The sequence below is a fragment of the Trachemys scripta genome, chromosome 9 (genome assembly GCF_013100865.1).
Source record: "Trachemys scripta elegans isolate TJP31775 chromosome 9, CAS_Tse_1.0, whole genome shotgun sequence".
NCBI classification, from domain to species: domain Eukaryota; kingdom Metazoa; phylum Chordata; order Testudines; family Emydidae; genus Trachemys; species Trachemys scripta.
In genome coordinates this window covers 77,643,459-77,670,783 of record NC_048306.1, presented here as the reverse complement: position 1 = coordinate 77,670,783, position 27,325 = coordinate 77,643,459, and the positions used below count along the sequence as shown (strand labels likewise).

Below are 27,325 nucleotides of genomic sequence, written 5' to 3'. Positions count from 1 at the left end.
ACTGCAGGTTTTCTCTCTCCCCCAGCCATTTTCTCAACACACTCATTCCATGCAGTGGCTGGACCAGACAAGGGAGAGCAGCTGAGCAGGGTAGGGGAGAGAGAGAGGTCTCTAGTAGCAGCCAGGAAGCAAAGGTCTTATAAAACACCTAAACCTTCTAGCTAAGCCAGAGAAGGCTGCTGAGATCAGAGGTGCATGAAGAAAGTTGGACCCTGTGAAGAGAAAAAACAATGGTTAACTTTATTGAATTTATAGCAGATATCATCCCTTAGTCTGTTTGTACACTGCCTCATCCTGATTGCAGCTGCTGAGCACTACCATAGTAAAATTAAGAATAATCAGTAAGATCCCAGTGTCTTAGTGACTCTGCTCTGCTTTGTGGAAGTGCTGAGTTTGACCACCCTCCTGTCTCTCACGCCCTGGAAGTTAAGCAAAGACAGACTAATGAGCCTGAGGGGCGTCTTAGAGCTAAAAGTAGGTGATTCCAAGTCTCCCCACCTTAGAAAAATGAAGCCTGATATGATTTTACAGAGCTATTTTGAGATGTTTAGACAATAGTACAGTAGCACATTCCCCATGGCACAGGTACACAGAAGCCAGATACTGTACTCCAGAGCCTTTCACACCAGCGTAGAGGAGGCAGGACTGGAGGGACTCTGGGATCAGAGGGAGTGGGGGAAAGGGACAAGGAGAAAGTTCTGCACTGTGTGGGATGGGGAATTAGAGTGAGGGGGAGCAGAGGAGCTGTGGGGGAATTAGAGTGTGGGAGGGCAGGGGGGCCAGTGCCCAGGGGCAATGAGCCCGGTGGGGGATGGGGAATTAGCATGAGGGGGCACAGGGGTGCGCTGGCCGTAGCAGGGCACATGGGTCATGCGGCGGGGCAGGTGCCCCAGGGCGGCGTGGCGGAATGAGACGGAGGGGCAGAATCAGGAGAGGGTTGGAGGCGCCCCAGGGACCTGGGTTCCGCAGCTGCAGCCCAGAGGAGAAGCGATGAGCCCGGGGCTGCGGGCGGCTCTTGCTGGGGCTGCTCAGCAGGGACCCTGCCAGATTCCCGAGGCGGCAGCCGGCCGGGCCGGGCTGGCCGGGGGAGAAGGCGCCGCTCTCCCCCCAATCAGCGTGGCGCAGGAGCCGGGGGGCGGGCCGAGCAGGGCACAGAGACAGGCGCACAGCTGCGAAGAGAGGACACGGGAGCCCCTCACTCACCCAGGCTGCAGCCACAGAAGCGGGCGAAGCCCAGAGCCCTGGCAACTGCACGGAGGGAGCCGGCGGGCAGGGGCAGGAGAGCGGTCCCCGGACACCGGGGTGTCAGGCTGAGGGTGGGACCCTGGGCACGAGGAGAAGCCAGGCGAGCACTGAGCGCAGGACACTTCCCGGGCACTCGGACCATGCACCTTGACTCGGCTCGGGGGCCGGGGGAAGGTAGCGCCTCTCACCGCTCGTCCGGAGCATCGTGCGCGCCCTGCCCCTCCGACTGAGCAACTAGCCCCTCACCTGACTGGCTGCTGCAAAGGGCCTTTTCTCAGTGCCAGGGGGGGCGGTCTCCCCCCGCGTGTCTCACTACTGATTTTCCATTTATAAACCGACGGAGAAAAAAACAGCTACTTACAATTTTGAGTCTCAGGTACGGTCCTTTTTAGGGTATTAGGGCTTTTGTTGGTGGTGGTGTGTCTTGGCAATTTCCTGTCTGACCTTCTCACCTTTGCCCTTAGCCCAGGTAAGACTGGACTTATAGTAACTCTTTTAAGCGTAACTTCTTGTATGAACATTGAAAGTGCTGAGAGTTTTACTTATTTATCGTTTATAAAATGCTGTGGAAAGGCAGCTATGGAACCAAATCTTACCTCTCTTATTCACCTGAGCAGGCTTATTTCAGTGAGTTGTGCTAATTGCAAGAATCAAAGGAACTAGATTTGGCCCATTGACTGTTTAAACTCCCAGAATCCCTTGGATTTTGATCCAAAGCGATGCTGAGTAAATTGTTGATTTCACTGAGCCATGAGGATGCTTAGCACTTCCCAGGTTTAGGCACAGATTTTTTGAACAAATAGAAATTCATAGTTCAAAACAATACAATAGTATCTTCATCTGAACTTGTTTGCAGCTCACTTTAGGGAAGGTTTAGATCCCAACAAGCTTTTAATACTAGACTATTGAGTACCAAACTCTGGAAGATGATTATAGACATTCCTGGTGAACAATGATCTCTGATGTGGAACTCTGTACCAACCCTTTCCCACCACAGAAGCAGAATGTTGGAGGGGGAATTTAATTGCTTGGATATAGTCTAAAGAATAGGAAGAACAGGATTAAATTTGAGTGGCATAAATCATGCGTCTATAGGCTGAGTTTTAAACTAGCTCAGATTCTTTGAAATTTGTTAATTTTGTTTGGCGTAATTATTTGGCAAGAAAGGAGCTGACGTGTTCTTTGGCAAGAACAAATTACAAGCAGATTTATGAATGTTCTACATAACCAAAATTATATATTTATAACAATAGTCTCATTAGGGTGTCAGGTTTATTACTACTACTACTACTACTACATCTGTAAGCAATAGCATGCCTAGAGCTTCTCATTAAAAGTATGAAACTGTGCAGGATTTTTTAAAATGATAAATACTCCAAGCTATTGTATAGATCTGAACAGTGAGGAAAACCCTACAGTTTTTATAGTAGCAAACTTTTCTGTAATAGTTGTATAAGTACCCAGGTCTAAGATACCAGATACTTACTTACCTTTACAATATGACTGCTTCTGTTTTTTGTTTTGTTTGTAGGGTTGCATTTGTTCATGCTTGCTGTGAGGGATGTTGTTTTAGGATTAGCACGCAGGATGAAAGTAAAAGGAAGAGGCAAACCCTGCTTGCTGGAGTTTCTCTTCAGTTTCTGCCTGGCTACTCTTCCCAGCAGTAGTGCCTGCCCCAGGCTCTGTGCCTGCTACGTCCCCACTGAAGTACACTGTACATTCCGGTACCTCACAGCCATCCCACCGCACATCCCCCAAAACGTGGAGCGCATCAATTTAGGGTATGTTTAACATCTGCATTTTATCTGTGCTGTGTAGTTAACTCTCATTGCCTTGCAAAATATAATTAGAGTTTCTGAGTTTGGTTTAAAATTGTTTTTAAAAACCTTTAAAATCTACTATTTTTGCAGTATTCAGAATTCATTACAGTGACAGCTGGAAAAACCTAATGTTCTCCCACATTGATTGGGAGTTCAAGGTTTCAGATTCTCTGGGGCAGTTAAATTATTTAAGGAATATAATTTTTAAAAACTGATTAAAAACAAAATTTATTCAGTTTGAACCATAATTTGCACAAGAATAGACACCACAAAACTGAAAGCCAGAAACCCTATGTACAGTTGTTTTCTTCTCATTAAGAGCCAATTTTATAGAAGAAGCCACAGTTTTCTGACTTTTATCACTTTCACTCACTTTCCCTTTTCCATAACTGACAGTCTGAGACTTGATTTTCCCCACTACTTTTACCCTACCACCTTAATGCAAAATCATGTTATCACTAGAGATGATAACAATTTGGAGTATAAGATTCATTTTTTTATACTTATCTGAACCTATTGAGTCTATAAAATTGAATTCAAAGGATTCCTGCCTGGAATTGAGATCATCCTTACAAATGTTAAGACTGGAGTGGAAACTCAATAGATGTGTTCAAATTCGAGCTTTGCTACTTTCTATGTAACATTTGGCTAGCCATTAAACCTTTCTGGGGATGATAATACTTTCTACCTCACAGGGTTGTTGTGAGAACAAATTGATTTACATATAAGGATCTCAGATACTATGGAGATTAGTGCCAGCACTTCCACTTTGGACATACTGTACCATGAGAAAAACTTTTCATATGATACTTTGCCTCCTCTGTTTCCATCTGTTAAATGGATGTGAAATAACACTTCCCTGAATATTTGTCTCAGAAACTGTTCTGTTCTATAATTGGGTAAATGAGGGAGGGAACAGATGTTTATTTTATCCATACTGGTTTCTCCCTTTTTATTTCTCACTAACCTTCAAGTTATCTATTCAGATTTGATTTTCTGTAATGCCCTGTTGTGAAAGTCTTGATAATACAATCAAACAAGACCAGCCAGCAACTTAAAAAAAATCAGTATCTGAGTGTGTCTAATCCATATAATTATTATTAGAAGTCACACTAGTGGGCTGGCTAACAGTGGCCACAGTTCAAATCCAGCCCAGGCTGATAGGGCTTCATTTTGACCACTGACATCAACAGGAGCCTTTCCATCTACTTAAGTGGGCATGGCATCAGGCCCATAGTGATCAAGTGCCTAGCACAATGGGGCCGCAATCCTGATGGGAGCCTTATATAGCATAATATAAATAATAATAATTATTAAAAACTACTACCACCACTGCTTAGTGATTTTTGGCCCATGAAAAATAAGCTGCAATTCTCTGTCCAGGTCCTGGTGGAGAGGCATCTACATTGCCATATCCCTGATCATAGACAATACAGAAGAGCCATAAATATGGTGAAAGGATTAGAAAATATGCCTTATAGAGATTGAGTTCCTTGAGTCTATCTATTTAGCTTAACAAAGAGAAGGTTAAGGGGTGATTTGATCACAGTCCATAAATACCTCCACAAGGAACAGAAATGTATTAATGGGCTCTTCAATCTAGCAAAGATATAGCAAGATCTAAAGGCTGTAGACAAATTAAAACAGGAAATAAGGCACACATTTTTAACAGTGAGGGTAATTAACCACTGGAACAATTTTCCAATGGTTGTGATGGATCCTTTATGACTGGCAATTTTTAAATCAAGATTGTATTTTTTTTTTTTTTTTTAAAGATACAGGGTATGTTCTAGTTCGAATAGGAATTATTTTGGAGAAGTTCTATGGCCTGTGTTATACAGAAAATCAGACAAGATTATCACAATCATCTCTTCTGGGCTTTGAAACGATTAATCTATTCTTGCTGACAATTGCACCAGAGAGCAATGACTGAACTGGCCTGGAGAGTGAACTACGTTCTTTCAACTCTGTCCACTGTTAAGGCACATTGATGGGGTAAATGTGGGGAAGCTTGTAGTTTCTGTGTAATGAAGACTCCAGCTGATCCAACCTTTCACCAGCCATGAATAATTTTGAATAAAAAAATCATAAAAATTCAATGCATTATTGTAGACATTTACCGGTGCTGAAGCTCCTTCTCCTACACAAGAGTCTAAAGATGGCAATCTCCTTCTCATGTTCTTGCAGCCATCTACTGCAGATATTTTCCCCACCTACTTGAATACAGTCCACAGGAATCAGTCTGTGCCAGACTAGCAAAATCTTTGAGTTTTACCTGCTAAGCTGAAAAAAGCATTTAGAATTTGCCTTGTCAGATCAGAACTAAAACGTACTTGTTATGCATTTGCAAAAGGAAGTTTTCTTTTGTTTTTACTTTTGAACTTTAGCTGACTGACTAAACCCAGATCTGGAATGAAATGTTTGTTACAGTTACAACAGCTTGGTTAAACTGACCGAAACAGATTTTTCGGGCCTGGAGAAGCTGGAGTTGTTGATGTTGCACAGCAATGAGATCCAGACAATCCCTGACAAGACATTCACTGATTTAAATGCATTACAGGTAAGAACTGAAATTAGAAGATGGTCCCATCTTAGTTTTGCTTCAGAGATATCAACCTATAGGAACAGACCCATAGCTGAGGAGTGTAGTGGATATCTGCCAGCACTGGCCTAGCTAGTATATCTAGCAGTTGCAATTCTTATTCACAGGGTCGGCCCACAACATTTTGGCACCTGAGGCGGGGAGCTCAAATGATGCCCCCATGCCCCCTCGCTTGGGCCAAAACTTTGAGAGGCCTCAATTCTGCCTTCTTCCTGTTCTACTCCTCTAATGGTACTGCTCTGCTACCTACCCCAATAAAGGAGAACTAACAACTTAAAATGCCTTGTTCAGAAATTTTAAGCAACACTTAACTCTCAAATGCCTGAACAGCAAATGTAACTTTTCTTGTCTGCATAGTGAACACTGGCATTTTTATCTTTTTGAATAATCAAAGTGGTGCTTTCTGTGCCTTCTTGGTTGCAAAGATTTGAACTGCTTCCTGAAGGTTCACAGTCTGGACCAGCTCATGCTCTATTGAGATGGTTGCAAGGCCGACCAGCCTCTCCTGTGTCATTGTGGAGCATAGGTGTGTTTTTATTAACTTCAGCTTGGAGAAGCTGCGTTCTCCACTGGCAACTGTTACAGGAAGTGTTAGAAGTATGCGCAGAGCAACAAAAGCATTTGGAAAGAGGGTGGTCATCTTATTTGTGCACATATATTCCAGAACAGTCTTTGGAGTTGATCCTGCTGAAATGTAGCTTGAAAGGGCTTTCTGTTCATCACCTAAATCACTCACATCAATATTGCAAATGTCATCATGTGTCAACACTGTCTCTAGTGCCCTGCATTGCTGGTGTAGGTCTTCTTCAAGTATAGTGAGGAATTTTGGAATATCATACAACATCCTAAATATGCTGCTGTGTTCCTTGAGCTGCATGAAACATTCTTCAACTGACTGTATTGCACAATCTAGCACCTGGTTAAAGAATTCAACTTTGAATTGTTGTTTGGGGGTCTCTTATGGGATTATCCCGTGCCTCAGAATCAAAATGTCATCTTCGGTGACTCTTGTATTCTTGAATGGGTGGGAAAATAGCTTCAGTATGAAGTTCCTCTGCCAACTTCTGTGCACTCTTCAGAACATTTTGAAATCCCTCATCTGACCGGTAAGACTGTAGGTATGACTTTGCTTTGTCCAGTTGTTCCATTGCTCCAGATATATCAAGGTCAACATCTTGGAGTCTCTTACTTACAACATTTATTTCAAACAGTATGTCATGCCACAACACTAAATCACAGAAATTTGAAGTTACGTATGTTTCTGGTGATTCCATTTCCCTCTGCCACTGTTCTCCCACGAACAGTTCCTGTCATAGCATTATCCTCCATAATGGCAACTATGGCATCATCTATCTTCCCAATTTGGTGTTTGATAGTCTTTATCTCCTCCACTCGACTTTCCCATCATGTAGCACTCAGTGGTTTCAGTGTCAGAAAGATGTTCCCAGATGTTGCTTCAAAATTTGCTATCGATGAGTTGATGCAGAGAAAAATACATAGATGCTTTGAATTACATTAAAAAATTCAGCAGCCTCACTAGAAGCTGATGCTGCATCACTGACCACCAAGTTCAATGAATGAGAACTGCATGGGACAAAAAAAGCTTGAGGGTTTAACTCTCGGATCCGTGTCTGCACTCCTCTGTTCTTTCCTCTCATGTTGGATCCATCATCGTAGCCCTAACCTCTCATGTCAGCTATCGCAATTCCTGTATCTTCCAGCTTTATAAGAAGCACATTTGTCATACTAGCTCGAATAATATCATCAATGTCAATAAATTCTAGAAAATGCTCTCTGACAGTCACCATTGCAAGGACATTTTCACTAGGTTCTATTGTTACAAAACGCACCATTAAAGTCATTTGTTCCGTATGGCTGATGTCAGGTGTGCAGTCCAGAATAACAGAGTAATAATATCTTGTTGACTTCAGATATGCCACAATCTTCTGTTTGACTTTTGTTGCCAGTAACTGTATGATCTCATTTTGAATAGTTTTTCCAAGGTAGTAGTGTATGTACATTTCTTGGGTGGTGACTCTTTTTAGATGCTCTTGGAGTACAGCATCAAACTCAGCCATCAGTTCCACAATTTTAAGGAAGTTTCCATTGTTTGGCACATACAGCTGATCTGAAATGCCACGCAGTGCTAGGTTTTGGGTAGCAAGCATTCTCACAATGACAGTGAGCCTTTTCAAAACATTTTGCCAGTAAAGAGACTCTTATGCAATCTTCTTTTGATGCTGATCATCTATGGTGGCCTTTAACCTTAGTCTCATCTCAAGCACTTTCCACCTATGGAATGCTCTCTGGTGATTTGCTGCCTTGTCATGGCATGCCAGATTTCTAGCCAGATTTTTCCAGTCCTTTATTCCTGTAGAACCCAATGTGGTTGGAACATTACACTGGAAGAGTTTGTAACAAAAACAGTATGCAGCATTCTGGGTTTTTGAGTACATAAGCCATGGCCTCTCCACTTTGTCACCATTGGGGATTTCACACCAATAATGTGTTGGATGGAAACTTCTATTTTCATTGTCTTTGGGTAACATGAAGTTTTTCACTTGCTGTGGCCCATGTAGTACAAGGAAGTCCCTCAGGCTCAAGTGAGTCTACAGTCCTGAATCATCTAGACCAGGGGCCGGCAACCTACGGCACGCAAGATTTTGAGTGGCAAGCTGCTGCCTGCCGCGGTTCCGGCCCCCCGCCCACCGTTCTCCCCTGTGGGGCAGGAGGCAGAAGCTTGGTCCTGCGGCAGCCAAGCTTCCCCCTCCCCCGCTTCTTCCCCCAGCGTGGTGTTTTCCTGCCCCTCCTCCTGTCCTTCCCTGCGCTGATCAGCTGATGGCCCTTGCGAGAGGGAGGGGAAGGAGTGGCAGCATGCTCGCTGCTCCGTAGATGAGGCAGAGAAAAGGTAGGGACTGGGCCTTGGGGAAGAGGGATGAAGAGGGCATATCCTTTCCAGCCCCCTGCCCTGAATGCCCCCCACACCCTCAGCCTTCTGCCCTGCACCCCCACACCTCCCCAGCCCTCTACCCTGACCCCTGAATCCCCCCCCACACACAGCCTTCTGCCCTGCACCCTCACACCCCCAGCCTTCTGCCCTACACACCCCACACACCCCAGACCTCTGCCCTGACCCCTGAACCCCCCCACACCCGCACTGCCCTCTGCCCTGATCTCCCCACACCCAGCCTTTTGCCCTGCACCCCCGCACACACCCAGCCCTCTGCCCTGACCCCCGAATCCCTCCACACCCAGCCTTCTGCCCTGACCCCTCCCCCCACTGCCCTCTGCCCTGACCCCCCACACATACCCACACCCCCACAGCCCCCATCCCTCTGCCCTGACCCCTGAAACCCAACCCCAGGTCTGGGGTCCCAGCTGCCGGCCCCTTGCCAGCTGGCGTCCCAGCCGCAGGCCCCGCTCAGCCCGCTGCCGATCTAGGTGAACAGAACCCCAGGCTGGCAGTGGGCTGAGCACGCTGGCAGCGTAAGGTCAGCATTTTAATTTAATTTTAAATGAAGCTTCTTAAACATTTTGAAAACCTTGTTTACTTTACATATAACAATAGTTTAGTTATATAATATAGACTTAGAGAGAGAGAGAGGCCCTCTAAAAAACGTTAAAATGTATTACCGGCATGCCAACCTTAAATTAAAGTGAATAAATAAAGACTCGGCACACCACTTCTGAAAGGTTGCCTACCCTTGATCTAGACTTAAGGAACTAAACTCAGCAGCAGCTGTTTCTTGCGCCGCCACCACACTCTTCTCTGATCTACACTTTTCTTCAGGAATGTGAATGGTTACATCCATTTGAGATGGAGATATGGATGCTGCTGTAGCTGCCAGGTCACCTGCACTCTGACTAACTGGAAGATCAGGCATCTCCTCACCACTCTCATCCTCACTGGGGCTGGAAGGTTCACCGTGAACATTTGTGTCTATGTATCTCAGGAGAGCTCCTTCCTGCTTAGACAGAAAAGCTTCCTTTGCTTGCTTTCTTTTTCTGAATGCTGCCCCAGAGGGGCGTTTTCTTCTTTCACTCATGACTGCTGTTCTGTGCCAGCTATAGTGGCTCTCAATGCTCAATTGAAGGGGACCAATAAGCAGGCTGGTAGCAGGGCCGGAGTGAGGGAAAATATCAGCGTCTTAAGGGCCTAACTGGCTCCTACTACTTCAGTTGACTGCCTCTTCTCCTCAACTGGGTTCAGGGAAGCAGCAGGAAACAGGAAGCTCCCTGAGAAGCTAGTGTTAATCAGTCCAGGCTCCTAGGAGTGCTAGAGAGGTACATAAGAGGCTCTTCCTCCTCTCTCTCCCTGCAGCTCCTGCTGCTTTTTATTATTCCCTCTCACCTTTTCTCCTGCCTGTTATGTCTCTTGTGCCCTCCTTCCTCCAGCACAGCACTCCACCATCTGTGTGCATCTAGAGCAGAGAGAATACATATGCACCAGCACAAGACACAATTTTCTACACTCCGGGTCCTAGTGGCACCCCCTCCCCCCACAGTCTGGCACCTGAGGCGGCTGCCTCAGTTCGCCTCATGGTAAGGCCAGCCCTGCTTATTCATATCCATCAAAACAAAAGGGAGAGTATTGCTGCAAAGCTCCTTGTACGACATCTTTGGTAGAAAAGTTATCTTTTGTTTATTTGATGGACTAAATAAATGCATTTTTAAAGAGATCATATTCTATCAAGATTTTCTTTCTCCTGCCAGCCTGCAGCTTTCAGCCAAGAAAGTTTCCAAGAAAGAAAATGCTAAATTCTAATACTAAGGAACATTGCAGTTCTTTGATGTTATAACAGTGGATATTTGGTGCTTTATTTCTTATTTAAAATAAAACATTAGTAAACTTATGACAGTAGATCTTCACTAATTTGCACATCCCATCATTTGCACAGAGAACCAAGTGGGTTTCTTAGAAGGTCTTTGCAGAGATTTACTAGAAGATTGTTATAGCACGGTCATATATAACAATTAATTTATTTTTATAAAGTGTATTACCAGTTCAGAGGCAATTCTGCCATTGGAGCAGCTGGTGCGTTGTGCCATTCAGAAATATTAGAAAATTAAATAAAATATACTTATCTTCAGACCAACTCTGTGTGCAGCTCACACCTATTAATTTAAAATTATTGACCTTCTATTTTCCAGATGAGAAGCCTGCTGCAATGCCTCTGTCTGTATTAGTGCATATTTCACTAGGGGTAGCTCCAACAGATGGACTTCAGAGCATTTTGCACTTCATTGAACAGCCTGGAAGCTACAATAGAGAGCTGAGGGTTTCTGTTTGTTTGCTTTTTCAAGAGTCCATTAGCAGTTAAGGAGAGTAAGGGCTTGTCTACATATGGAGTTAGTCACGAACAGCATTTTTGAATAACTCTACATGTGGACGCTTTTGTTCCAGAACAAAGCACTCTTGTTTTGGAATAAGAGTGTCTACATATGGAGTTATTCAGGAATAGCTATTCCTGAATGGCTCCATGTGTAGACAAGGCCTAATAGTTTCCCAACTGAAACTTTGATCCACAGCTGCTATTAACTTGCAGAACACAAATATGACTGTAAATAATTATAACAATTATATTTGGCAAATACTTGAACAAAGTAGATTTTGTGCATTATCGTTGCTTTTTGTATTTGTTTACTTGCTAATTTGCAACATTCAGTAATTCATAAAGGCGTCACCAGTTCTTTGTGAGGATTAGGAAGCTAATAAAGTATGTAAAGTATGATTCCAACCCGAAAAATTACTGCAAAAATGGTATTCTAATTCCATATTTATTAGCACTCAATGACCTTTTGCCAAATTTGCTCATTTTATGACTGCCAGTCTGCAAACACAGTGCCATCAGAAAGTTGAGCTTTGGCTAGCACATTCTTTCTCATAAAAAAGATCCTTCAACTGGGACTGAGTTAACAATTCTTTTCATTATTTGTCAGCCAAGAATCCAGCTTGTCCTCCCATATTTGTATAGGCACTGTAGTAGTAAGTGAAGGGGAAAAAATATACACCCACTTATTTTATGGTCAAACCCTGCTTACCTTCTTCACAAAAGCAGTTTTATTAGGACTATTCGTGTGAATAAAGTGTATACATACATTGGCCTGTTGAATAAGAAGGTATCTTTGAGGTCATGTCTGACCATAACCACACTTATAAAAATGATTATATCTGCTGTTTTTTCCCATAATGCCCATCACTTGTGTACCTAGGTACTTCACCTAACAGAGTAATAATAATTCAAAGTTGGCTAGAATTCTTCTACCAATGCTGAAATAATGTAGTTTTTATTAGACTTTTTATCACTATGTTTTCACCAACAGGTCTTAAAAATGAGCTATAATAAAGTCAGAATACTTCAGAAGGATACTTTTCATGGTCTCAAGAGCTTGGTACGGTTGCATATGGACCACAATCAAATTGAATTTATACACCCAGAAGTTTTCTATGGGCTTACATCACTGAGGCTGGTGCACTTGGAAGGAAATTTACTTAAACAGCTTCATCCAGACGCTTTTGTCACCTTGCGCTACATCCAGATATTTAAAACATCCTCCATAAAGCATATATACTTGTCTGACAACTTCTTAACTTCATTACCACAAGAGATGTTTTCCTATATGCCTGAACTAGAGAGCATATACCTTCATGGAAACCCTTGGTCCTGTGATTGTGATCTACAATGGTTTGTAGACTGGGCAGAACAATGGCCAGGTACAGTATGAGCTGAAATATTTGTTTATACCTTCTTACTAGATTGGTGATTTCCCTTAAGGTCTTTACAAGGGAGGCATCATTGTCTAGTGGCTACAGCTACGGGGTGAGCATGGAGATCTGGGTTCTGCTACTGATTTAATGTGTGACCATAACCTCTCTAAGCCACCATTAAAATAGAGAAAATAACTTCCAGGTTTTGAAAGTGCTTTGAGATTCTTCGTTTAACTGCACTATTTAAGTGCAAAGTATTATGATTACCAGCGAGTAACATCTGGATAGAGGCATTATAGTAATCTTGGTGGGTGGTTTTTTTTGGCAAATTAGTAATTAAAATGATTTATGAAGAGTAAGAGATTGGTCATTACTATTATAACACTTTTTAAAGTATAACACTTTAATCTGTGACTTTCTGTTGATCGTCTGTGTCTTTCTTGTCAGCTGTTTAAAATGTTATTTCTTACCATTCCATGGCCCCATGGTACTTTATTCCCTTAAATTACCATGCATCTCTTTTATTTTCATTATTGTTAGCTAGCAAGGCATGCACACACACGCATGCAAACAGGGAATATCTGAATGTTGTTTAGTGGCCTAGATGAACTGAGGTTAGTGGTCCCAATACATTTCCAAGCTCAGGCGTCTCTAAATGAAACTTTTTTTGGCAGTGCCCAAAGCTGAATGTTCAAGAATGAATTATCTTCTCTCTCTCTAAGTGAGAATGTAAAAAGAGAATGAATTATCCTCTTTCTCTATAAGAGGTTCCCTCTAGGGCTGGGCTGAGGTACATTTTAGGTGAAGTGCAGATAGAGAGATGCATTAAATGTGTAATATTTTCTGTGCAGTTTACAATTTGATTACCAGAACAAGTACTTTTCCTAGTTTTTATATTTTTAGAGCATACTATGATATTATGGTTTGCAATCTTAGTCTCAGGAATAATAATTATTTACAAGAATAAGCAGCTTTCTTCAGACAAATTTTTTAGATAAATTGTTTTCATGACAAAGCGTAACCAGATGATGTTACCAAACCACTATAAGATGTGTGACAGATGATTTTTTGGAAAGGGTGAGATAAAAGGCAAGGATTGTCTTGTGGCTAAAGGAGAAGAAAGGCAGCCTTGGATAAGTCCCTTTGTTTTTCTAGGGCTTGCCTTTGCTGTAATTAAAATAAGGAAAGTAGTAATTGCCTACCTCGCAATGGTAAGCCTCAATTAATTAGGGCCATATTGTGCCTGACCACAGGGAAGGTGCACAAATGAAGAAGAGGGCACAAGGAGTTTCTTCTCCTTTTTGCCCCCCCACCCCCAAACAGGATCTGGGCACAATAGAACAATGCCTCCTACAGCTCTTGCTAGAGCTGTGTGCTCCCAAGGCAAGGCTGTGGCATGCTAACTAGCTGTGATAGCAATGATGATCATGCTGAAGATTTCACTAATGGAATAGTAAACAGTTAAAATAAAGCTTGGTGATGACTTGAAGATCACTATTGTCAGTACGTTATAGCCCTTTATTCAAGGAAAGATCTTTCAGCAAAATATAAGTTGTTGTTTTGGTACTGGAACTAGTATCACAAAAATTTACATTATTTTTTCCTCCTCCTAGATACTATAAAGTGCAAGAAAGACAGAGGTTCTTCTAGTGTCCAGCAATGTCCAGTTTGTGCCAATCCCAGAAATTCTAAAGGCAAACATTTAGTTAACATCCCATCTGCATCTTTAACCTGTAGTAAGCCAACAATAGACCCCTCCCTGAAATTTAAAAACATCACTATGCCAGATGAAGGGGACTTCATTTCCATCTCTCCCAAAGAGTTTATAGCTCCCATTGGAACCATGATGTTGAATATGACAGACCAAACAGGAAATCAAGCTAACTTGGTTTGCAATGTTCAAAAACCCACAACAATGTCCCCACTCTCATTTGACAAAGATGGTGATAATACAGTACTCAAAGTATCATTTTCAACATTTCTGGTGTGTAGTATTGATTACGAACACATTCAACAGCTGTGGGGCATATTGGCTCTATACAGTGATTCTCCGCTGAAACTCAAAAGGAATCTCTTACTGACCAAAGTGCCTTACATCAGTTACAAATACAAGCAGACGTACTCTGAAAGTGAAGAAGTTTTTACCAATATAGAGAGTGAACTGACAGCTGAACCATCTTGGCTGCTCCAAGGCCAGGTGGCATTACAATTAGACAGGACAGCAACCACACTCAGCACACTACATATTCGATATGTAACTGATGCTCAAATTATCTTGCCCAATGCTGATGAAAAACAGTTGACACACAGCTGGGCCATAATTTCAAGAGATAATAAAACAAGAGTGGAACACTCTGTTTTAGTGGGTGGGACTGTGGAACTGGACTGCCAGGCATTTGGCGAGCCTACTCCTGCCATTGAATGGATACTAGCCGATGGGAGCAAAGTTAGAGCGCCATATGTTAGTGAAGATGGAAGAATCATAATAGCTAAAAGTGGAAAATTCACACTACGGACAGCTGATAGTTTTGACACTGGAGTTTATCACTGCATAGGCACAAATTATAATGATGCAGATGTCCTAACATTTAGGATCACAGTGATTGATACTTACGTGGAACACAACAACATTAATGGGGCTCAGCTTTCAGCATTCATTGGTGACACACTCTACCTTCCATGTCAGTCTGTTGGTGTCCCAGATGCATCTATTAGTTGGATCCTACCTGAGCACACAGTTCTTCATCAGTCTGTAAGAAGCAAACATATTTTCCACAATGGTACACTAAAAATACAAGAGATGACAGAACAAGATAGTGGCTATTTTAGATGTGTAGCAGCTAATCAATATGGCATGGACTTTTTGATTTTCCAAGTGCTGGTTAAAGTGAATGAGGGCGCTTCACAAAAACAAAAGACAGCTCCAGAAGAAAATGAAGAGAGAGATGGATCTGGTCATGAGGAGCTTAGAGCTGATACAAAACATAAGTATCCATTAGCTACTGTGCAAACTTCAGTAACAAGTAAAGCATCCATTGACTCTGCATCTAGAAATCAACCCACCGGGATTGCAAATAAACGGAATAACTATAGAGAGATGACTTACAGACGTAACGGGGACAAAATAAACAGACGATTTAGGGGACACAGAAGACAATTCACTTCCTCAGCTAGGAGAGTTGACCCACAGCACTGGGCAGCATTTTTGGAAAAAACAAAGAAGAATTCCACTTTGCCAGAAAAACAAGAAAATGCCACAACAAAATCACCTGCACCAGACCATCTATCCTCTAAGGTGTCTGGGGATAAGGAAGAAACATCTGGTGACCATATACCTCCAGAAGAGGAATTTATTATACTAGCATCTGAAGCACCTACTATACCTACTCCAAAAAAAGTTTCAGCAAATATTGTAACTGGAGAACCTGAAACTACATCAAGTAATACCAAGTCTAAAACAACTTCTGTCATGGTTACAGAGGCAGTTGCTCCAACAGTTAGTCCATGGATTTCACAGTCTATAAGACCCAAGAGCAAAAAGCCAAATGCAGATCTAAAACCTGCAGTCACAAGACCAAACTCACTGGAAACTTATGAATTAAATCAAACATCATTAACCATTATACAGCCATTAACAACATCTAGTTTAGTGAATAGTACAGCTAAAGACTTTAATGCTGAACACAGATTGGTGTCTTTTGGGGAAAGTAATGAGTATTTAAAAATCATATCTACAACACAAACAGCAGATGTTACTGAAATCACCAGTCTTGTCACTTCTCAGAACACAGTTGAAAAACCTGATTTATTTACTGAGTCTATTGATAAGACTTCAACTAAAGCAGATCATCGAATATCTGTAGTGACAGTCAGCGAGCCAAACAATGAATTTGGTCACATTTATTTTCACAGTACTCAAAAAATAATAACTCCTAAACTACCACCGGTGTCAACTATTATTACTCATCAGCAGATTCAGATAATTAGAGATGTTACAACTAATACACCACAGTCAAGACAACGATATGGAAGACGAAAGAAAATTTCTGGTAGAAGACGAATTGTTAGACCAGATCGAATTCCAGCTATCAGGGGACATAGATATAATTTTGTGAGACAAGAATCCAGTAGAGAAAGTACAACTCTGCCTCCAGCTATGGAACAGGACAAAAAATGTCTATTGTGTTCACATCCCGCAACTCCTTCCAGAAGTTCTCTTGAACTGCTTAGCCCAGAAACACATATGCCCCCACCTTTGAAAGTGGATATACCAGAACTCACATCAGAGCAGCCTACAAGTCAAACCACAGCATTCCTGGCTGAAGAGAAAAACAGACCCACTGCAGAAAGAGAAAAAACAACTCCCACTGTAATGCCTTTCTACAGTGAAAGCACACAGGGTACCCTGCAAAGGAAACTAGAGGCCAGTGCACCATTGCAAACATACACTGTCAGACTCCCTACAACTGCAAGACAGACCGCTAGTGTATCTATGGAAACTACAACTTCTGCAGACAGCAAGACATCCTCAAATGTTAAATCCATCCTCCCAACCACTAAAACTAGAACTTCGTCCAAAGTTTTAAGAGGAAAAATTCCTTGGCAACATCTCTTTGGAAATGCACACATTCAAAAGGAGCTATTGAAGAAGCTACCCAGACGACGTACAAGTACAGTGCCATCATCCGCAATAACCACAATGCTTCCTAAAACTACTGCAACACTATCCATAGACAGAGCTTCTCCTTTACATTTAACAACTATTTCAGTGGAAGTGAATCAAACTGATGATCTCTTATCCCTAACTAAACCTATCAGTCATGACAATAGTATGTCAGAGAAACATTCTCCCATTCCATCTCTTACTACTGCAGAACTGCCATCTTCAGCCTATTTTTCTAATCTTCCAACTGTTATAAACAAAGAAATGAATGCAACAAGACCAATGCCAACATTTAGATCTACTACTGTTCCCCACACTGAAACTAAAATCACTAAAATCAAAGCATTCAGAACTGGAAGGAGGAGAGATCAAAGGAGGAAAAAGCTCCAGAAGATCATGACTTCACAAAACATTACTACAAACCATAGCTCCACCACCGCTTCATCAATGAACACAACCTTGTATATCCTGACAACAGCTAAGTCTTTAACTAAGCCCACCATCCCCATGCCCATTGAATTTCTTTATAAGAACACAAGTGTAATCCCAATTACAACTGTGCCTCAGCCACAGATTCTTAGCACAAAAGCTTTAACTAAAGGTTCACCTGCAACAACTACACAAACATTAACGAGAATTACAACAGCTGAGAACACTCAACCTGTTAAACTACCATCTGATGTTCTCTTTACTGAAAAACCTGCCATTACAATCCCAGCCACATCACCTTCTTTGAAGCCTTTCAACACTACCACATTATTACCTGCCACATCCTTTGTAACATCTGAATCAGCACCTATTCAACAAAACAAAACTATTGTAATGATAAGTAAAAGACCACACCAAAAAATGGGACAGACAGTTATTCAGCAGAAACATATAGCAAAGGCAACATTTCCTGACAAAGATGAGCTTAGTACCAAATTTCCTGCTGTAACTACCCATGTGATCAACCCCAGCATACAGCATCCTACCCCATTGGCATCCCAAGTAACAGAGACACCACACACAAGTATCTTGCAAATCACCTTATCTCCCCGGTGGAAAAACAAGTTTTGGCATAAACAGTCTCCTGAAGTTTCGGAAATAGGCAAAACATTAACAGTTAATACTCTGACTATGTTAAAATCCCCACAGAGCTCCACTCCGTATACTCCTGCACGGAGAAGGGACAAGGACAATTCTGTCAAAAGCTGGTCTGACAAGACAGCAGATAAAGAAACCAACAACAACCTCGTAGCCCTAGACTCCTTATATAAAAATAGATTGGCAAAGCCTAGAATAGTCGGAGGAAAACTGGCTGCTTTTACCATTTTGGCTAATTCAGATGCCTTCATCCCTTGTGAAGCGACTGGTAATCCCCTTCCCACAATTCACTGGACTAAAGTGTCATCAGGTAAGCTGTATAAGCCTTGTTTAAAATGTTGTCTTCTACTAGATATTAGCAAGAAGACAGGTGGTAGGTGCACCAGGCTGGGATATTGCCATGGTTTAGGTGGGATACCAGCCATAAAGCAATAAGATGATGAATGCATATGGCTGAAAAGTAATAATATCCCAGCACTGCACATACATCCTGAAGTGTCTTGCTGTATTTATAAAATGGCTCTTCAAGAAAAAGAGAAAGGAAAAAAGGTCAATCTGTATTTAACAATGTTTACCATATTCAGCATATGTTAACAATAGCATCATTATAGTGAGGCCTATACAGAAGACCATGCTTATTAAGAATCCGCCTGTAATAAGATCCTGTGTTCCATTGCTGAGCAATGCTTCCCCTTTATTGGAAGATCACCTCCACTATGTAATCGATTTTTGTTGGTCCCTTAAGACATCTTTCACAATATACATAAACACAGGTGCTATTATTCCTCTCATTCCTGTCACTGTTCTTTAGCCCTTTTAAGGGAAGTAGGCTGGGACAAAGAAAGTGTGCTCGGATACCATGGTGATGAGTGCAGGATAAAAACCAAGACAGCTGGTTTTTTTTGCTTGCAAATATTATTGTATTAGATAAAAAGCAAAAGTAAATAGATAAAAAAGGCTTCTTACATAATATAAATATATTTTACTCTTTTTTTTTTAATTAGGGACTGATGTATCAAAAAGCAAGCGTGACAACAGGTTTGAAGTATTTGCTAATGGCACCCTCTCCATCCAGAATGTGAACATTCAGGACCGTGGACAGTACCTGTGTATTGCTGCCAACCAGCATGGCTCAGATCAGCTCCTGGTCACTTTGTCTGTGGTGGCATATCCACCGAGGATCCTAGAGGGCAGGTCAAAAGTGATCACTGTCCATTCTGGAAAGCCTGCATCTGTGAAGTGTAGAGCTGAAGGTAGGCCCATCCCTACCATTTCATGGATTCTAGCAAACAAAACGTTTGTCTCAGAATCTTTTCCAGGAAGCAAGCAAGCATCTGTGCAACCAGATGGCACTTTAATAATCAAGGAAGTCACTGTTTATGACAGAGGGCTTTACACATGTATGGCTAGTAATCCAGCTGGTGCCGATACGCTGACAGTAAAACTACAGGTGATTGTGGCACCTCCTGTTATTTTGGAAGAGAAGAGACAACACATTGCAGGAATTATGGGTGAAAGTTTGAAACTCCCCTGCACTGCAAAAGGAAACCCTCATCCGAGTGTTCACTGGGTCCTCTTTGATGGAACAGTAGTGAAGCTTCTGCATTTTGTAAATGCCAAACTGTTCCTGTTCTCCAATGGAACCCTCTACATAAGAAACATAGCTCCTTCTGACAGTGGGAATTATGAATGCATAGCTACAAGTTCCACTGGGTCAGAGAGGAGGGTGGTAAATCTCACGGTGGAGCAGAGAGATACAATTCCCAAAATAGCAACTGCATCTCTGAAAATGACTCAGTTGAATTTTGGGGACAGATTGCTTCTGAACTGTTCAGCTACTGGGGAGCCAAAGCCCAGAATAATCTGGAGGTTACCTTCCAAGGCAGTTGTTGACCAATGGCACAGGTAGGAATGTTTCTTTGTGACTGAGCTCTTGCTTTATTTTTCTGGTGCTTACTTTAACATTGCAGACCACAAATCACTGAAAGAATTTTTTTTTAAGAGTCAATCCTGTGATATTGCCAAGCATAAGTACCTAACGTACTGTAACTCTGCTTAACTGAAGCCAAATTTGTTTTTAACCTGTGACAAAAGAGAGTCATCTCTAGTGACAGAAAATGCAATTTTATTATTGTATTTCTAATGCCAATGGCCCAAATTCAGCCTGATCATAAGGGGGTGCAGCCCAACTAAATCAGTGAAGCCTAATTTATTCATGCAATGGCTGAATTTAGGTCATTTTATTCTGTTCTGATTTAAGGCCAAATCCTCAACACATGTATGTCAGTTGAATAGGATTTGGATGGTAATATAAAGTTGATACTAACGCAGGCTATATACATTAGAGTAAGCTTCAGGATTTTACTTTACTAAAGCTTTTGCATGCCATATGTACCACAGAAGAGATTTAACATCAATTAAATTAATGGCTTCTCAGAGCACAATGGCTACATAGAAATACAATAAACTTACTATAAATCTGGTGTATGTGGTAACAATTTAATTGTGCTTTGTAAGACTGCTTGTTGAAACAAACCAATTTAGCAGTGACAATGATAGTTTGTGAATGTAGTGCCAAGCAAACTGATTGCTCAAAGTGATATAGTTTGATATCATATAAATATTTAATTGGTAAAAATTAGCAATTTATTTTTATAAAAATAAACTGCTTTCCTATCATGAAATAATTTAAAACAGTTGCACAATAAAATCTAAATTTGTGGAGAGGAAGCGGGGACAGCTTAACTGTTACAAAATAAAAGTTTTGATTTTAAAATTCCAAAACTAATATAGTTGCTAAAAATATGAAAAGCCATTTACTAGTTCATTAAGAAACAGGATCTAGTGAATATAGTTTCATCTGAAAAGTAAATGAAATCTAGTGAGAACACATTTATAAAACTAGGGTCTTGATTACTCTTGCAACCTTTGACAGCTGCTTTGACTTCTGTATTTTATGGCTGAGCTGACACTTCTCACATCCTAGCCAGTTACAGAATGAGAGCAACTAAGACTGGGTACCAGTTAACATACTTTGTATTGACTATGTGCATACACCAGTTGCCAGCCATTTGGCCGGAGAGAGACTGGCATTACTAAAGTATTCATTTGTGGACTTATAGATTGAAAATATCCCTACAGGAAAAACCCATAAAACCTAATTTACTGTATTAAAAGCAAAATCCTGTGAGATTACAGTCCAATGACTGAAAGTTGGGAATAAATTTACCACAGTCATGTTACTGGCAATCAGTAAGTATGACCAAAGAAATTGATTGTTTCACATTTTACATTGCAAGGTAAATATTAGTGTTAAAATTATTATTTCAAATGGTAAATAGCAGTTTAAAAGGCCCAATTCAATGACAGTCTATTTTTAACACACACACACACACACACACACACACACACACACACACACAAAATCTGCTGACACGGAGTTGATTTAAATAAAAGTTTGCAGTTTATTCTAATGTGTACCAAATTCATACACACAACATACTTGCTTTGTATTCATTTTATTAATACTTATTTGAAATGGTCAGATCTGGCATTCTGCCACTAGTGGAGAAGAAAATGGTGGATGAGCTTTAGGTCAGGGATCGGCAACCTTTGGCACACGGCTCGCCAGGGGGCCAGGCTGGTTTGTTTACCTGTGGCATCCGCAGGTTCAGCTGATCGCGGCTCCCACTGGCCGCGGTTCACCATTCCAGGCCAATGGGGGCTGCGGGAAGGGCAGCCAGCACATCCCTCAGTCCATGCCGCTTCCTGCAGCCCCCATTGGCCTAGAATGGCGAACCGTGGGCAGTGAGAACCGCAATTAGCCGAACCTGCGGATGCCGCAGGTAAACAAACCGGCCCGGCTTGCCAGAGGACTTACCCTGGTGAGCCATGTGCCAAAGGTTGATCCCTGCTTTAGGTGTTGCCCAAACCACAGGTGCATGGAAGAAACAAAGGGATGTGCCCAAGTTAAATGTAGGTGGAGTCTTGCATTTAACTATTCTGTTACTGAAAATCAGTAGAGTAGGAGATATTCCAGTGAGTCTAAGTTACTGCCAGTTTCCAGATGATATTACTTGTTTTCAGTGCAAGGGAGTCCTAGCTTTCTATCTATATCCTGCACACCAAAAAAGCTGTAGAACCTTCTGCCCGTCACCACACATCACTTTTTATAGGCTGCTAGAAGCATTATAAATTAAGATGCTTTTTACAGAGAGATTTGAAGAAAGATTTATTAAAGCCTGCCACAAAAGTACAGTTTCTCAGTCATCTTCTTCTGTTTTCTGGGATCTAGTTATTGAACAAAAAGCGGGGGGGGGGGGGGGGGGGGGGGGGGGGAGGGTGGACGGGTTCATTCTACAACTCCAGAGACTGCTTCATACTCTGAAACTTACTTCCCAAGCAAAAAGTTCAAGCAGATTAGATTTCTGATTATATGCACAACTTCCACAATTATAAAACCTATACTTTTAGAATTCCTCCCAAAAAGAGACTGGTTGAGAGCTACAGGGCTTACTTAGGAAAGGCTAGATCTATGAAGGTGTCAAATAACTGCACAGATTCTTCATTTCCACAGTTTTCAGCTAGATTGTAAAATGGAAAAGATCACTTGATGTGGCAGAGCTTATTAGCTCCACAGAAATGGTACCTCAGTATTACAGAGCTCCTAAGCTCTGCAAGTATGGAACGGTTATTACCAGATTCAGATGAGCTCTGGTCCTGAAATTTGGGTGTGTAGAACATTTATAATTTAGCCTAATTTTTTCTTTAGTGCGGACTTTAGTCTGAAAAAGGCTGAATGGGAGAGATTAAGCTTTTCATACAGTGTGCAACAAAGGCAAAACCCTAATTAAAAAACCAGGCATGTTCTCACACTGTAGATGAAGGTTTTCTTCTGCACCTGTAAAGTGTCAGAATTCGCCCATCTCTCTTGCCCATGTGCATTTTTCCTGCAGAAGGACAATATGTGACCCTCACTTTACAACGGATAACTCAGTAAGCATGTATTATTAAGTAGGTAGCTGTAATAAAGGATTTCCAATTTAAAATTAATTACATTGCCTTGGTTTAATACTGATGTATATCCAAAAGAGTGGATATTTGGTCTTTAATGTTCATTTTATGAATGTTTATCCAGATTATTATTTTATACATTCACTATAAGACAAATAAACGATTTATAAGCCCGGGTATGGCTCCACCTACACCGCCCCAAGTTAACAGGAGGGAAATGGTGGAAGGAATGTTTTCCTTAGGGCCTAATTCTACTCACTTGCACCACTGAGACTCTGAAGGGTCTCCACTGAAGTCATTAGAATTACATTAGTGCAAACACTGGTGTGAGAGCAGAATCAGACTCCAAGGCCCAGATTATCTGGTGCAGCATGTTCTAACTAATGTGTCACACTGCTAGCATAAACTGACTCTAAATTCAGTTTAACCAGCCAGGAGTCAATCATCTTACTATAAGGATGATCTTGCAGTGGCTGTTATACCATGGTGTCAAGTATCAGGGGGTAGCCGTGTTATTCTGTATCCACAAAAACAACAAGGAGTCTGGTGGCACCTTAAAGACTTAACAGATTTATTTGGGCATAAGCTTTTGTGGGTAAAAACCTCACTTCTTCAGATGCATGGAATGAAAGTTACAGATGCAGGCATTATACCATGCATTCCCCTTGCTGCAGCTGTCATGGGGAAATGTGGCAACAGTCATGATGCCCTTTATGCTATGCTGATCCTTGGTTGTGGTTTCAGCCACAACACAATGCAGGAGGAAAATGTCTCTACTCACAACTGCTGCAGGAGGGAAACTGTGTAAAGGAGAGCTCTAAGTCTGCTTTGCACACAACCCTCTGACCTATGCTAGCTGTTTTTTGGCTTTGGCTGAAGACCTGGCCCATAAATTCTGGGTCTCTCTTCCCTTGTTGATCTGATAGAGCCCAAGATTGAGGACTTTCATGGCTCATAGCAAGATTCCCCTCCCCCCCCCCAGTCCTTTGGGGAGGGGGTGGGTTGAGGTGGGTTTCAGTGGTTAAAGGGGGAAGATAAATTAGTCCTAACAAAAATGGGGGAACAGGGTTGGGAAAGATACTCTTATAACTTTGTTTTTCCTTAAAACAAATAGTATACTTGTACCTACAGCATGGGATAGGCACAATTTTAAGATATAGAAGAAAAAACCCCACAGCAATTCATCCACTTGAGTCCATACATCTTTACATCACTTATTAGGGCTTAGTGTTCTCCTTTAGCATGTGGCTACATATTAAACAATTCTTTTTTCCTTCTAGAATGGGAAGTCGAATTCATGTTTATCCTAATGGATCCTTGTTTATCGAAGCAGTCACAGAAAAGGATGCAGGTGACTATTTATGTGTAGCAAGAAACAGAATTGGAGATGACCTGATACTAATGAAAGTCAGTGTGACTATGAAACCAGCAAAGATTGACCAAAAACAGTATTTTAAAAAACAGGTACCATATGGGAAGGACTTCAAAGTGGACTGTAAAGCCTCTGGGTCACCTGAGCCAGAGATCTCCTGGAGTTTGCCAGATGGCACAATGATTAATAATGTAATGCAAGCAGATGACAGTGGACGCAGGTCTCGGAGATACATTCTTTTTGACAATGGAACTCTGTATTTCAACAAGGTTGGAATAGCTGAAGAGGGAGACTATACCTGTTATGCCCAAAATACACTAGGAAAAGATGAAATGAAGGTACACATTACAGTTGTAACAGCTTCACCTCGTATAAAGCAGAATTACAAGACATATGCTAAAGTAAAAGCTGGGGATAATGCAGTATTTGACTGCGAGGTTGTTGGAGAACCCAAGCCAAAAATATTTTGGTTGCTACCTTCCAGTGACATGATCTCAGCTTCAACAAACAGATATTTACTGCATGTTAATGGCTCACTGTCAGTCAGCAAAGTGAAACTGTTGGATGCTGGGGAGTATGTATGTGTTGCCCGTAATCCCGGTGGAGATGACACAAAACTTTATAAACTGGATGTTGTTTCTAAACCACCCCTGATAAATGGTTTATATACAAACAAAACTGTCATTAAAGCAACAGCAATAAGGCACTCAAAGAAGCAAATAGATTGTATGTCAGAAGGGACACCTTCCCCTCAAATTATGTGGATAATGCCTGACAATATTTTCCTAACAGCTCCGTACTATGGGAGCAGAATAACAGTACACAAAAATGGGACACTTGAAATTAGGAATGTAAGGCCTTCAGACACAGCAGATTTTATATGCGTGGTACGTAATGATGGAGGAGAAAGCATATTGGTAGTACAGTTGGAGGTATTAGAAATGCTAAGACGACCAATGTTTAGAAATCCATTCAATGAAAAAATAATAGCAAAACCAGGAAAAACTATCATATTAAATTGTTCAGTGGATGGAAACCCTCCACCTGAAATCATCTGGATATTACCCAATGGCACACGATTTTCCAGTGGAGCCAGAATTTCCCGGTATCATATGGGCAGTAATGGTACCCTCATCATATATAATCCTTTCAGAGATGATGCAGGAAAGTATCGCTGTGCAGCTAGAAATAAAGTGGGCTACATTGAAAAGCTGATCATCTTGGAAGTTGGTCAGAAGCCCACTATTCTTACTCGTTCAAGAGGACCAATAAAGAGCATCAGTGGGGAATCATTATCCCTTCACTGTCTCTCTGATGGAAGCCCCAAACCAAACATTATATGGACAGTACCAAGTGGCTATGTGCTAGATCGGCCTCAAATCACTGGGAAATACATATTACTTGAAAATGGTACTTTAGTTATTCGAGAAGCAACCATTTATGACAGAGGAAACTACCTGTGTAAGGCTCGGAACAATGCTGGAGAGTCATCTATAACTGTTCCTGTAATGACTGTAGCCTACCCCGCACGGATTACAAACAGACCACCACAGAGTATACGCACTATGGCTGGGGCAGCAGTTCAGCTCAACTGTATGGCATTGGGGATACCAAAACCAGAAATCACATGGGAGCTGCCACACCACTCTGTGCTTTCTCCAGCTAGTAAAGGCAGACCATCTGGAAGCGATCATCTTCACCCCCAAGGGACGTTAATCATTCAGAATCCAAAATCTTCAGATTCTGGCATGTACAAGTGCACAGCTAAGAATCAATTTGGCAGCGATTTCACAATAACATATATTCAAGTTGTTTGAAATGAGAAATACAGGCTGAGTAATTGTTAACAAAGTCTCCATCTGGACTGAGTTTATTTGTGGAAGTTTAATCAAAGGCAGCCATGAAGCATGTAGGTGAATCCAAATACATTTACAATAATCAATGTACAATGAACATGCAAAAGAGAAAGACTTGGGGGGGGGGGGAATTTGCATTATGAACTAGCATGGATTTACTCAATGACAAATAGACTTCAATTAAAAACATAAGGCACTTTTATTTTGCCAACAAATAGTAAACATCAAAATAAAATTGCTTTCCAGAAATGTACCTGAAAAATCTTCAGTAAAGGATGGCCTTTTTTTATATTAGTTTCTTATTGTCCATCTTGTATCACTATAAGAAGAATGGCACACATAATGCAAAAATATTTAAGAACAAAAAAGAGGAAATTTTATTGTGATTTAAATTGCCTTACTGATATGTATGAATATTTTGTAGTTCTTTTATAAATAGTTCACAGAAAATAAGTGTTTAGCTATTTTTAATATGACATTCTATTCTTTCACAATGGAGAACTTTTTCCAGGGTAGTAGCAGAAATACAAAATGATTTAATAATGCTCTCTAAATGGACAATAGGGTTTCTATTCATCTTTGTTTAAAAATTCAAAAGCAACACAACCTTCTTATTAGAACAGAGTAGCTTGGTATAAAGTCCCTTTTACCACAAGCTCAGCTTCTAAAGATTTCAAACTAAAAAAATAAGTGCACCACTTTATATAGGAATTTAGAATGAAGAGGGCTCAATCAAATAGAAAATAGTATTCCCAAGCATCCGCCTCCTGCAATTCAGGAGAAAGCCCCTTTTCAACAGGAAATGGCCACTTAGGCATTCTGCACCAGCGAAGATTTTTGGACTCCCTGGGCCAAATAAACCTCAAAAGCTTAAGTCACTAACTGACTTGGTCTTTCTAAGAGAAGTGTTAATGTAGGCTCAGGGCACAGCTCCAACACCAATGCAGAACCTGAGTATT

At 41.3% G+C, this 27,325-nt stretch overlaps 1 protein-coding gene across 1 annotated transcript; it reads left to right on the top strand.

Moving 5' to 3' along the window:
- Positions 1-1,236: 1,236 nt before the first annotated feature.
- On the top strand, positions 1,237-27,325 carry IGSF10 (immunoglobulin superfamily member 10). Its single transcript, XM_034780701.1, has 7 exons — positions 1,237-1,621; positions 2,777-3,026; positions 5,496-5,625; positions 11,992-12,382; positions 13,990-18,435; positions 19,130-20,030; positions 24,419-27,325. The coding sequence occupies exons 2-7, from the start codon at positions 2,791-2,793 to the stop codon at positions 26,325-26,327; spliced, it is 8,013 nt and encodes a 2,670-aa protein (XP_034636592.1). The 5' UTR covers positions 1,237-1,621; positions 2,777-2,790; the 3' UTR covers positions 26,328-27,325.

What these genes read in the sequence shown, in the direction of transcription:
- IGSF10 (XM_034780701.1), top strand. Translation starts at nt 2,791, where the DNA reads ATGCTTGCTGTGAGGGATGTTGTTTTAGGATTAGCACGCAGGATGAAA. An exon ending in GTGGAGCGCATCAATTTAGG is followed by an intron (nt 3,027 to 5,495) that starts GTATGTTTAACA and finishes TGTTTGTTACAG; the next exon opens with TTACAACAGCTTGGTTAAAC. An exon ending in CTGGACTAAAGTGTCATCAG is followed by an intron (nt 18,436 to 19,129) that starts GTAAGCTGTATA and finishes TTTTTTAATTAG; the next exon opens with GGACTGATGTATCAAAAAGC.